At 36.5% G+C, this 12,741-nt stretch overlaps 1 protein-coding gene across 1 annotated transcript in view; it reads left to right on the top strand.

Moving 5' to 3' along the window:
• CAV1 (caveolin 1) overlaps window positions 1–10,005 on the top strand; it is a 38,046-nt gene extending 28,041 nt beyond the window's left edge. Inside the window, exon 3 of the mRNA XM_075208985.1 lies at window positions 7,427–10,005. Coding sequence (XP_075065086.1) covers window positions 7,427–7,768 — 342 coding nt within the window. The 3' untranslated portion in view covers window positions 7,769–10,005. The remainder of the gene's footprint in view (window positions 1–7,426) is intronic.
• The last annotated feature ends 2,736 nt before the right edge of the window (window positions 10,006–12,741 follow it).

Raw genomic sequence — 12,741 nt, 5'->3', positions numbered from 1 at the left:
AAATGAAATGATATAATGATAGCACTCAATTGTCCTCTGGCAATGATTGAGTGATACAAGTATCAATGTAACTAAATTGATCATATAAAATAGAAATCAAGCTGATAATTGATATATTAGTACAGAGTGAAAAAATGATGATTGGTCAGACTATCTCCAAAACGGCAGGCCTTGTGGGTTGCTCCCGGTATGCAGTGGTCAGTACCTACCAGAAGTGGTACACAAAAAGACAACTTGTTAAGCGGCAACAGGGTCATGGGTGCCCAAGGCTCATTGATGCGCATGGGGAGCGAAGGCTAGCCCATCTAATCCAATCCCACAGGTGAATTACTGTTGCACAAATTGCTGAAAAAGTTAATGCTGGCTATGATTGAAAGGTGTCAGAATGCACAGTGCATCGCAGCTTGCTGAATATGGGGCTCCGTGGATGCAGACATTTCAGAGTCCCTATGTTGACCCCTATCCACTGTTGAAAGGTTAGGCAATTGCCTAGGGCGCCGGGCTCTGCAGGGCGCCTCGAAATTAAAAAAAAATGACTATGGTCATTTAAAACGGAAATCCACGGGGAGGAGAGGAGGGAAGGGGCTATGAATCTTACCTGCATGAAGCTGCTCCTCTCTGCTCTGTCTCCTCCCCTCCGCTCACTGACAGGCCGTGATGATGTCATCATCATGGCCCGACAGTGTCTGTGAGTGGAGGGGAGAAGACAGAGCAGAGAGGAGCAGCTTCATGCAGCTAAGTTAAAGAAAGACATGGGGAGCTGAGGGGAGGAAAGCGCAGCGCCAATTTTGACAGGGGGGCGTCAATTTTTAAAGGGGGGGGCGCAGATTTTTAAAGGGGGGGCGCCGATTTTCACACTGTGCCTAGGGCGCCAAGGACCATAGCACCGGCGCTGCCTACAATGGGCATGTGACCGCCAGAACTGGACCATGGAACAATGGAAGAAGGTGGCCTGGTCTGATGAATCACGTTTTTTTGCATCATGTGGACAGCCGGGTGCGTGTGCGTCATTTAACTGGGAAAGAGATGGCACCAGGATGTACTATGGGAAGAAGGGAAGCCGGTGGAGGCAGTGTGATGCTCTGGAAAATACTCTGCTGGTAGACTTTGGGTCCTGGCATTCATGTGGATGTTACTTTGACAAGTACCACCTACCTAAACATTGTTGCAGACCAAGTACAGTACACCCCTTCATGGCAAAGGTATTCCCTGATGGCCCATAGCAGCCAATCAGATTCTCGCTATGATTTATCTAGTACATTCTAGAGAATGATATTTAGCCAACTAACCGACAACATTATAACCAGTTAGAGGTAAAAGTACATGATGATTTTTTTTTTCTTATGGAAACAGTACATTTAGACTTACAAATTTGTATTACCCTGGAGACCTTTAGAGCTCCATGGTTCTGGCCTCACCACATGCCATCTCCTGAAAGTAATTAGTATTTTATTTTATACTTTTGTTATTATGGCCTTTGAGTTTTTAATGCTGGCAGTAAGAGGCAATACCTCTCTCATGTATAGCAAAATACAGGTACATATAAGATAAAGACATTTAAAGAGACATTGGATTATAAACTGTCTGCAACATCTTAGCAAAAACCTGCAAGGAAACATGCTATAGTCTTCCGCTCTAGAAATGGGCCCATATGGTCTTTCCATAGATCTGTATCTATGCCTCAGAACCTCATAGTTTCTCTTGTGCTGAACAACTCCTTATACTAGTAATATGCAGCTTCTAATTTGCTATTTCTGCCCCTTGAAAATCCATTGTAATGACTCGTTGCTATCAACCCTTCAGTACTCTATTGGTTTTATCATTTTATAGTGTTCCTATGAAAACTTTTATTTATGAAAATATTAGTAGATTCTTTCTCCTGTGTTTGTCTGCTGATAACTTCTAATCTAGAATAGAAAGGATGAACATTCCATAACAGCTTAAGGTGAAAGTGCTTCATTCTCTGCGAAAGATGATAAGAAATGAATTTGGCACTCAAAGATCACAGACAGTGTTTCAACAGCATGGGAGGAGATGGCAGTAAACTGTCTAATCTAGTATAGCAATAAATAACCCAGCATGTCAGCGGAATATTATGAACAACCTAAAAAATGCACCCTTATTTAGTCTGTTAGATTATGTTATAACAAGCAATACACAGAGATGTAAAACTTGTTTACTGTATGTATGCTTCGACAGGACCCATGCAACTTTTACAAAACATGGAATCTTATATTTTAGCTTCCCATGTTTTCCAACAAAACGGAGTTGTTTATTTTTGTTGCCCTTGGATGTGACAATGCACAGAGCAGAGCTGTGCTGTGTTGTATCCATGGGCCTGAAAAAGAAACCACTCTGTCTATAAGATATCAAGGCTTTGGTGGAGCCTCTTTTTGTTGCACCCCACTGGCTTCAATGTAAGCAGAAAAAGCTGTTTAATAGAAAACTGCTCACTAGTTGAGCTTTATTCTTCTTAAAAGGTATATTATGAAAAGCACTCATAAAGGATCCCTAGTGCATTGCTATGCATTTCCTAAGAAACAATTTCAGTTCATCGAACAAGCTCCACATATGTTTTACTTATGTTTAACAAATGCTAATGCTTTACAGATCCTGATATCTGTTTATAGGACACTTATTTTGCCAACAAACGCTAGTTGGGATGTGGTGAGTAAAATCATAGTTCCTGCAATACCTTTCCTTTCCACCAGGATTTCCAGTAGCAATACTGAGTCTTCCTTTGCTTATTTAGTGGAAACTAGCTATGTTGACTAGTTGATGGGAGGTCTTATATACAGCCCATTAAATACATATGTTGAACCAATGTGTGTGTTTATATTTGTGTCTATATTATATATGCGATAATGGAACCCCCTTAAAAAACCCTGCATTTTAAATGAGAGTCTGATTTAACGGACATTATTGTGTCCGCAGCGCAGTAGATCCAGCCCAAGGTTGTTGATTGTGTGAACTGCAGGAAAGTATAGTACTGTAGACTAATACACATGACTAGAGGGAATGCTAGGTACTAGTTGCACAAACACGTGTGTGTCTCACTCGTGGCCAGCTACATTCTAACATTTGGCTGTTATAAGCAAGAGCTCTGCTTTGCGTACACTATCTGACAAAGATTTGGATGGTTGGCATAAACTTTATCCTAATTTGGAGTGAAAGAATTTCTTTCCATATTAATTTAGATCCAGTTCCTATTTGAATGTTTGGTTAGTATGACATTTACAATCAGACCTTTAAATCTATTACTATACAAGACTTTGGATGTATTTTAGTTTACTGAGAAGTGAGCCGAAAGACTAAAACATTATGGAAGAGATGAGAACTGATGTGTACAATATATATAATTTCACTGCCATTACTTAAACAACATTTTATATACATTTAATACATTTTTTTTTTTTTAAGTGATGTTAAAGTAGTCTGACAGTTTTCCCAGGCTCAAGAGTTTATTTTGGGATTCAGGCCAGATCTGCAATTGGTAAGTAATGTGGAATGGGAGAGTCATGGCACATTGCTGAGCTGTGACTATTGGAAGGGTCTTACTCATGTCCAGCAGTAGGAAACTAATATCAGAAGGGTCCACAGTATAATGAAGCGGAAAATGTTTTACACTTCATTAGTCTTTTTCTTTGATGGAACCTTTAAGGGTGTTATGGATTAATGGGGTACTGGTTTTTGTAAATATTGATACTTCTTTCATCATGAAGGCTAGTTTTCTTTCAGTAAACAGTAAACAATACAAATAAATATAAATGATGTATTTTGCCATGTACATACACAAAGGATCTTTGGTACACAACGGAAAATAGTGATCTTGAAAACAAGCCACAAATCTATCAAGTTCATGATTTTCCTAAATTCAGCGGTGTTAATCCAGAGCAATCAAAACAAAGACATCAGATAGACAGCTGCCAATTTCGGTACATGGGAGAAAACCATTGTAAATGTTCTGTTATGGGTTTTTTGTTGTACTTTAGGTTAAGCATATGTGGCAGATAACTACAGAATATTGGTAATACCCATGTTAAAACTGGACATACACGCTGTGATTTCTAACCCTATGACACAAGTTTTCGCTGTTCACTTCTAGAACACCTTGGGGCCGGCAAATGCGTTTGGAAACAGTGTGTATGTCCATCACAACAGAAAAGGACAGAGAGTGTATAACAACTTTTAGGGCTAGGTTTACTAAACTGCGGGTTTGGAAAAATGGGGATGTTGCCTATAGCAACCAATCAGATTCTAGCTTTCATTTATTTAGTGCATTCTACAAAATGACAGCTAGAATCTGATTGGTTGCTATAGGCAACATCTCCACTTTTTCAAACCCACAGTTTAGTAAATCTACCCCTTAGTCTAATTAGGTTTTTTCACTGCAGATGAATTTTCAGCATAACAGTTACAAAAATAACCCCAGTTGGGCCTATATAGAAGTTGAAGAACTATGTGAAATATTGTGTCTGTCGCTAATAATCTGTCAAGTTCTTCCAGCTGAGTGAATTATGTTATTTTGTCAGTAAAGACACAACAACTAGAAAGCCTAGCCCTGTTATCTTTTATTTGTGATGAAAATGAGATAATGGGACTACAAAGCCCTCACTTGTGCATACATAAACAGAACAGGGTGGAAATATCTGGTTTCTAAAGTCATTGCTTGTGGTTTTGTTTCATGATCAGCCAGCAATTGTCCTGGATTAAACAAAAAAAAACATTCAGCTACCGTTATGATTAATTACTTCTAGTGCAATTCTTCTTCATCCCAGTCTCTTGCTATACAAATTTAGACAATGCCATCATGGATAAGTGCCATCATTTAGTTTGTATAGTTGCATACTGTGGTGTAGAAGTTGGCAACTTTATTATGTAATTTAAGTATATCCTTGACAAAGTTTTTATAAATTATCATTACACCAGGCAGTTATAGTAAATTGGAGCTGTTTAAAGATGTGATTGCACATGACTGTATAGAATGTAATCATATGAACTCCAGTGTAAGGTCCACTCTACCTATGTAGTATCGACAATGAAAATCCATCTCATACCCCGGGCTGAGCTGCCCCTCACAATCCCTGTCACCTAGATTTCAGAGTATATATACGCTCTTGTCACTACAATTTACTAAGAAGTGATACTGCGCTCCACTGTGATAGTGGTTGGCAGCGGTACCACACTTATTGCCTCACCAGCCAGTCCACAGTTTTGCCAGATCACACATGTACGGCTTCCAGTGCATCTTTCACCCAAAAAATATAATAATAAAGGAAAAAAAAAAGGTAAAAATAGAAAGAAAATGATATTAAATAAAGTAAATAGGAAATCAAACATGGTTTAAATAGTCTTTTGAAGATTTTGACAAATGCATGTTGGGTTGTCATTCCAACCCTGCACAACAACTGAGCTAATTTTCAGAATTAGAACAATATTACTAAATATTCTGCACATACAGGTGTGGAAAATGGATAATTTGGCAATCCCCATATCAGTAAATAAGTACTTATATTTTTAATTGACTTTCTGTGTCCCATTTGGTTGATATTAAAATGCAGATGACATTTTATAGGGCTTAGTATGTCTGAGTGCTATTAAGATTTTTTTTAATAAATCGAAAAAAATATGAAACTTTCTTACTAATAAAACATCAATTGCAATTCCGAGAAATAATTCATCTATGAATTCCTTTGATGTTATTCCCAGGAAATGGCAGTTCCCTCACCCAATATAGCGGCTTGTTTTATACTGTTCAGCTTCTATATCAAACTTAAATAATTTTACTAAGGTCCCTTGCATTGCTGATGGGCAAAATGTGTCATCTCATTCTGATTACATACGAGTTACTACCTATGCTGATTGAGGTGAGGCCCTTAGACCATCTTCGTTAACTAACTGAAGGATACTCATTTCTGTAATTCATCATGAAAAATATTATCTAACTAAGGATTAGATGGGAGGAAAATATATGTAAATTCTAGAGCAGTCTACCTGAGATGGAGCTTAGAAATTGGATAGAAAGTCATTTACGTGAGAAAGTAGTTCCCATGTGTAAAACTGGCTTATTTGCAATTTTATTTTCTGTATAGATTTATGTATTTAATATCAGATGAGGCTAACTTTTGTAGATTATTATGGTAATATGATTTTAATGACTTCTTGCTGTATTATTTTGGTATGCTGTTTTAAACCTTTGAAATGGCTATCACTTGAGAAACAAATGTGCATTTGTATGAACACCTTTTGTATAGTTTAGATATGTTAGCATTAACACTGCATATTGTATTTTCTCATCCATCAAGATAAAATAAAATGTCACTTTCCTAGAACAAAGCAAGAGTAATGTTAATGGTGTTGAGACTAAACTTTAAGAATAACATGTCTCCTAAAGAAATGTTTTACAGCTACAAGACTAAAATAATAATTCAGCGTTCATTAAGAATAGGTGTCACCATGTGTCTCTAACATACATCCCAAGACAAGTAATCCAGTGTCTGATTTGTTGCTATGGTTTTAGTGCCTATTTATCAAGCCATAAGACAGCTGTTTCCACATTGGTTTAGGCATAATTTAGTATCCTAGTTATTTAACAAAATTCTAACACAGTAGATATCAGAGATCTATCCTGCAGTACTCTAGGTAACGCATAATGCCATCAGTCCCCATAATTCTAAATGGGACTGCCTCCTGGTCCAATTTATAAAGCTCTGAAAAGTTTAGCTTTTTGGAGCTTGATACCTATTTAGTTTGCTCTCTGGTAGGCTTCATTCTCTTTCCTTTAGAAAATAGTCAAGACTCAGGGCTAGGACTCAGAGCTGTTAATAAAGCAGACTGATAGATGGACGTAATAATGGATGATGATTAATGGGGGGAAATACGGCCAATTATACATAGGCCCCTAAGTATGTGTTTTTTCATCACTGTAACAATGTATCATCATCAGTTATTTATATAGCGCCACTAATTCCGCAGCGCTGTACATTCACATCAGTCCCTGCCCCATTGGAGCTTACAATCTAAATTCCCTAACATACACACACATAAACACACACAAACAAGGAGAGAGATAAAGAGACTAAGGTCAATTTTGATAGCAGCCAATTAACCTACCAGTGTGTTTTTGGAGTGTGGGAGGAAACTGGAGCACCTGGAGGAAACCCATGCAAACACGGGGAGAACATACAAACTCCACACAGAAAAGGCCATGGTCGGGAATCGAACTCATGACCCCAGTGCTGTGAGGCAGAAGTGCTAACCACTAGGTCACTGTGCTGCCCCATACTGAGCATTCCTTCTCTCCTATATGTCTGTTGACATAAACAAAATTTGGTTGTGTAAAATGACATGGTATGTTTCTGTTTATGTGTAATCATGGATGTATTAGTGAAATCTATATCTAATGCTATTTATTTCCTTTATTTAGATTGATTTTGAAGATGTGATCGCTGAACCTGAGGGGACACATAGCTTTGATGGGATTTGGAAAGCAAGCTTCACTACATTCACCGTCACTAAATACTGGTTCTACCGTTTGCTGTCTGCAATATTCGGCATACCCTTGTCACTTATCTGGGGCATATACTTTGCCATCCTGTCCTTCCTGCACATCTGGGCTGTAGTTCCATGCATCAAAAGCTACTTGATTGAAATTCAGTGCATCAGCCGGGTCTACTCAATCTGCATCCACACATTCTGCGACCCACTCTTTGAAGCCATTGGCAAAGTGTTCAGCTTTGTTCGAATTACTGTACGCAAAGAAGTATAAATGACATTCGAAAAGAGCAGATAGTAACAACTTATGTATAAGTTTTAAATTGCAGCAACATTTCATGAGCACTGAAATACAATCAAAGTCACTAGAGTATGTATCCCGGGGCAAAATATTTATCCCTTTAGAATATGTTTATTTTAAGAAGTGTTTGTTTTGTGAGAAAAAAAAAAATATGTTACTGTTTCCAGCCATACATGTCATTTTCTTGGCTCAGTGTGGAATACTGTGTTTTTATTTTATTATTCACATACTGCTAACATGTTGCAATTATAATGATGCAAAAAAAAGATGGAGGATCATTTTCTCAATAATATGATGCTGATGCTGAATTTATTACTGGGTGAAAAGTATAAAACTATTGCAGTCTAGCTGGACATCACACCTTGACAGGTTGCGTGCTAACTGCTATATATTTTTTCCAACTGCATATAAGGAATTCTATTAAATGTAAATAATTTGATTTTCTTATACAAAACTGATTAGGTTCCATCCTTTCTGTGCCTATAGTTGTTGCAGTAACAAATTCCCCACAGCTAGGAGGACAAAATAAAGCATCATGTTAGCCACTTTGAATCTTCTGTACAAGTTTATATATCATTGAGTAAAAATCCTGCTGACAGAGGATTGCACAGTAAATATTAAACATAATTTACTTTGGTAATTCTAAAGAGACAAATCATTGTTCAATAAAGTTTTTGTAACCAAAATATTTGTTGAATACATGTGGCTACAGTTGGAACACTTTAAATAAGAGTCATGTGACCAAATAAATGAGGCTTATGTACAAAGGGACATAAGAGTGAGTGCAAAGGATACTTCTTGTCATTGGCAAAACCTACCTAACAAAATACAAAATAACTCAACTTTGCTGTTTATAAAAGTTTCATTACTAGGAACAAGGGCGTATTACAAACTGTTGAATCATATTGTACAATGTTCTAACACTCATGTATATAGACCAGAAATAAAGTTCAAGTACATTTCTAATACTGTGTGCTTCACGCTGCTTCAGAATTATGCTAATGTCAAAATACTGCTTGTGCCAGTGGATTTGTCACCATGAATTAACATTTTATCATTCATTAGTATATTGATAACTAACAATGATCATTTGGAAGAAGAATGTTTAGTTTTACAACTATTTAGCCTTTTCATTTATTACATTTACTGGTAGGTTCAACCAAAAGCCAGGGCAATGCATTCAGGCCTTTTAGCTGCAAAAATAATTACAAAATAGCCAATGGAAAACTATCATAGAGAAATCATGTAACATCAAATAGAGCTCTACGTAGCCTGTTTTACACTGCTAGTTTTCATTAATATTAGAATATTGGCAAAAATGGCTTCTGATTTTCAAAGCACACAATATATCTTACACATTCATGTGTTTTTGTTACAACCATACATTTTCACATCTGTAGCCTAGTTAAAGACATTTCCACCTTACTTGACTTGTACATGTTCTCCTGCAATTTTTATTAAGTACATTGTTTTATCCTCTTGGCTTCCTTTTTATGTGTAGAATTAGGCATAGTTGTCTATTTTTTCTGTACTGTGCTCTGTGTATTCAGAGAGCCGGTCTGTGTCATATCCATGGACAGCAAATATTGAGAATGGAGCATATTGATTTAAAGACATGCTGAAAAGTGAAGATAAAGCAATGTAGTTAGTAAATACATAATACATTTAAGAAAATATGATCAATTACTTTAAAATGCCTCAATACACATATGGTTAAGCTAAGGTGAAAAAGCAAAGGATACATTACTTTTATCCCGTATATGTCATGGTATTTTTGTTACCCTACTCCAAATAATAAGCAGATCTTGGGATACTGTGATCATTTAAGCTGCTCTGTGACAACATAGATCAAGTGACAACCGAGGGCATGTGTAACGTGGAATCATGATGTAATCTTTTCTGTGCTCTGAGAAGCGCGTCATTTCCATACTGGGCAAGATACATGTTATTTTACAGAAAATGTGATTATGGGCATAGATCTCCTCTATTATTGTGTATATATGTGAGGAAGTTTTCTTTTAAATAAAAATTTGTTTAAAAGATAAACACCACAAAATAACTTTCAAAATGTACTCTAAATGTCTTGTAAGCTTTTTACTTTCAGTGTAAAGAAATTGATGATTCAATCAATGTAAATGTACTGATATTGTATAACACATACCGCATGTAACGTACAAGCTACCAATGAGCACAATAAAAGGTTTAATATGTTTCAGAGTAAGTTATTTGATAAATATGTGGAAACATGCTGTCGTTTGGAAATGTCAGTACTATTTGTTCCACGGGAAGTGAGCTGCTCTTCAATAATTCACAGTGTACACATCTGACTACCTGATGGTCATGTTGTGATTGGTCGATGAGTTATGTTAACAAAAGGGTTAGTTTTAATAACCTTCCAAGTTGTTCCAAAGTGTTAAGTGCGGGACACAAGGCAGAGCAAAATCTACATATATGGCAATGCTGCAGTGTTCTCATTTTAATTCACTTTGTTGGAAGGGGAAAGAACATTTTTTAAAGCTCTTTTAAAATATGCTGTAAAACTAAATCTACCATAAACACAAAGCATTTTTTTTTACATTTTCTTAACATTATCTACGTACAAATGTCTCAATTTCACTACCAAACATATGAGAGAACATGATACATCACATTGCAGAAAGTAACCTGTCATACAGTTTGGGAGGTTACAATGAAATAATACAAGGATTGCTATAGACTGCAGGGCTATGATAAATATAGGATATACTTATGAGAATACTTTTGTTGGTTCGTGAGAAAGCAGAACTCTCAGATTGTATGCGACCTTTCAATGTGTTTCTCTGTCTCCCATCCCTGTATAGCATAGGATCAATATTATTATAAAGTATAATTTTAATAATTAAATTACCCTGCAAAAATGTAATACATTGCTATCATTGTTAAAGGGGACAATCATGTAAAGTATGTTCTTCAGTTTTGTTCCAGGCAAAACTGACTACTACCAGAACCAAAGTGTGTATATCTGGGTTCTTCTCCCTACAACTACCCCCATTTCCACACAACTTCAATTACTAGGTATTCTGAGGTTTCCTAGGCTTATGTGCAGTGGCGGAACTACCATGGTTGCAGTTAGTGAGCTCTGCTATTTGTCTCCAATCTTAGACGAGCAGGGCCCAGGCATGGATCTGCATCACCCCCCAAGTTTTGCTATGGGATCCTGTTATTTGGCACAACCAAGGAAGGTGAGGATTAATAGTGTAGACAGGACAGGCAGACTGAAGAATTGCATCAACGTAATTGGAAGAATGGTCAGACAGGCCTAGTCCAAACCACATGGAAGAATCAAAAAAACATTTTAAAGGAGAACTTTGTTGAAACTTATCTAAAATGTTTCTCATTCTTAAGCACTTTTTATTACTACTATTGGTTAAGCATGTATATATAAGTACACTGCATATATGTATATATTTCAAACATGTGAACGTCATTCATCTACTATATGTGGTCTTTGAGGTCTTTTGATCTTTGATCCTAATGCTTTCAGTATGCCAGTTCAGACAACACTACACAGATTTATTTCTCGGAAACATTCTTAGTTTGCTAAGATTTAAATACACATTTGCCAAAACGAGCCTATTAAAAAGTTCCCTGGTTTTGAAATAAATAAGTAGAGCAGATTGAGACCAGACTCCAGAAGTATATAAGTAAAGTAGAAGGTCCAAATTCAGACAAACCCCATAGATAATCTTTTTGTAGCTGAAGTTGGCTAAAGAACTTAAAATGTCTCTAATCATAGAGTGTAATGTTACCCTAAGGAATAAAGGAATCTCTTTAGCAATGTCCAGGACAGGAAAATCCAAGATGTAACTTGGAACAGGGTGTTGCTACAATAAAAGTGTAGATATAAATATACTTAAAAAATGTAGACAACAAGTGAACACAAAAAAAATGAACAAGGCTGTCAAAGTTACTGACAAATTCACATAAGCTACACACAATTCACAAATGCAAAATATGGGTATCGCATTGCACCATCTTAAGCTGTTTTTCTTTGCATGAATATACATATTATATATATATATAGACTTTGGCGTGAGTTGGTCAGCTTAAACATATATTGCAATATGTGGAACTAACATTCCCTGTTTTTAATATAGAACAGTACTTGATATAGCATTGATTATGTGTTTGGAGAGTGCAGAGTATCCCTGTTTTCTTGCCTATACAATGTGGGCAACCCCCTCTTGCACCCCAGTCCTTACATGGTGAGTGCAGAGGACCTATGTCTGTTTTTGTATTTATATATATATAAATATATATAGTAGTAATTAATTGGACATGAAAGAAAATGCAGCAGTTGGGCTAATAAGGGAAAACGTAACTGGCCTGATTCATTAAGCAACGTGAATGGCGATAAATGCTAAATGCAAAATCGTACCGCACACGCACAGGTAATCTTCGAACACAGCTTACAATTTAGTGGGTGGAATGAGGAGGGGAAAGGATGTATACACGTAGTCAATGTACAATAAGGGCGTGCCAAGTCCGAACTCATGCAGCAGAGTGCAATTCAAGCTTCATGCATCTCCAAGGTGTTTTTCAGTCGTATCACTTGCACCAACTACAGGTTGGGTGTAAGTGCAAAGTTATAGTCATGACAATCACATATGCATGTTATAACATGTACAGTAGACATTAATAACATCCTGATAAATGTATTATATGGGGGAGAAATAAAACATATTTTTTTTTTAAATGATTTTTTATTAATGACTATGGGCCTAATTCATTAAGGAAGTTAAGCAAGAAATTGTTTTCTTACTTAAGTTTTCTGGGCAAAACCATGTTGCAATGCAAGTGGTGCAAATGATTTTTTTATTTTGCACATAAGTTAAATACTGTCTGTTTTTATATGTAGCACACAAATACTTGTTAGCTTATTTGTACACTGTAATTTAAAGCCAATA

Source organism: Mixophyes fleayi, chromosome 4 (genome assembly GCF_038048845.1).
Source record: "Mixophyes fleayi isolate aMixFle1 chromosome 4, aMixFle1.hap1, whole genome shotgun sequence".
NCBI lineage: Eukaryota > Metazoa > Chordata > Amphibia > Anura > Limnodynastidae > Mixophyes > Mixophyes fleayi.
The sequence above is the reverse complement of the archived record's forward strand: the minus strand, read 5'-3'. Positions and strand labels throughout refer to the sequence as shown.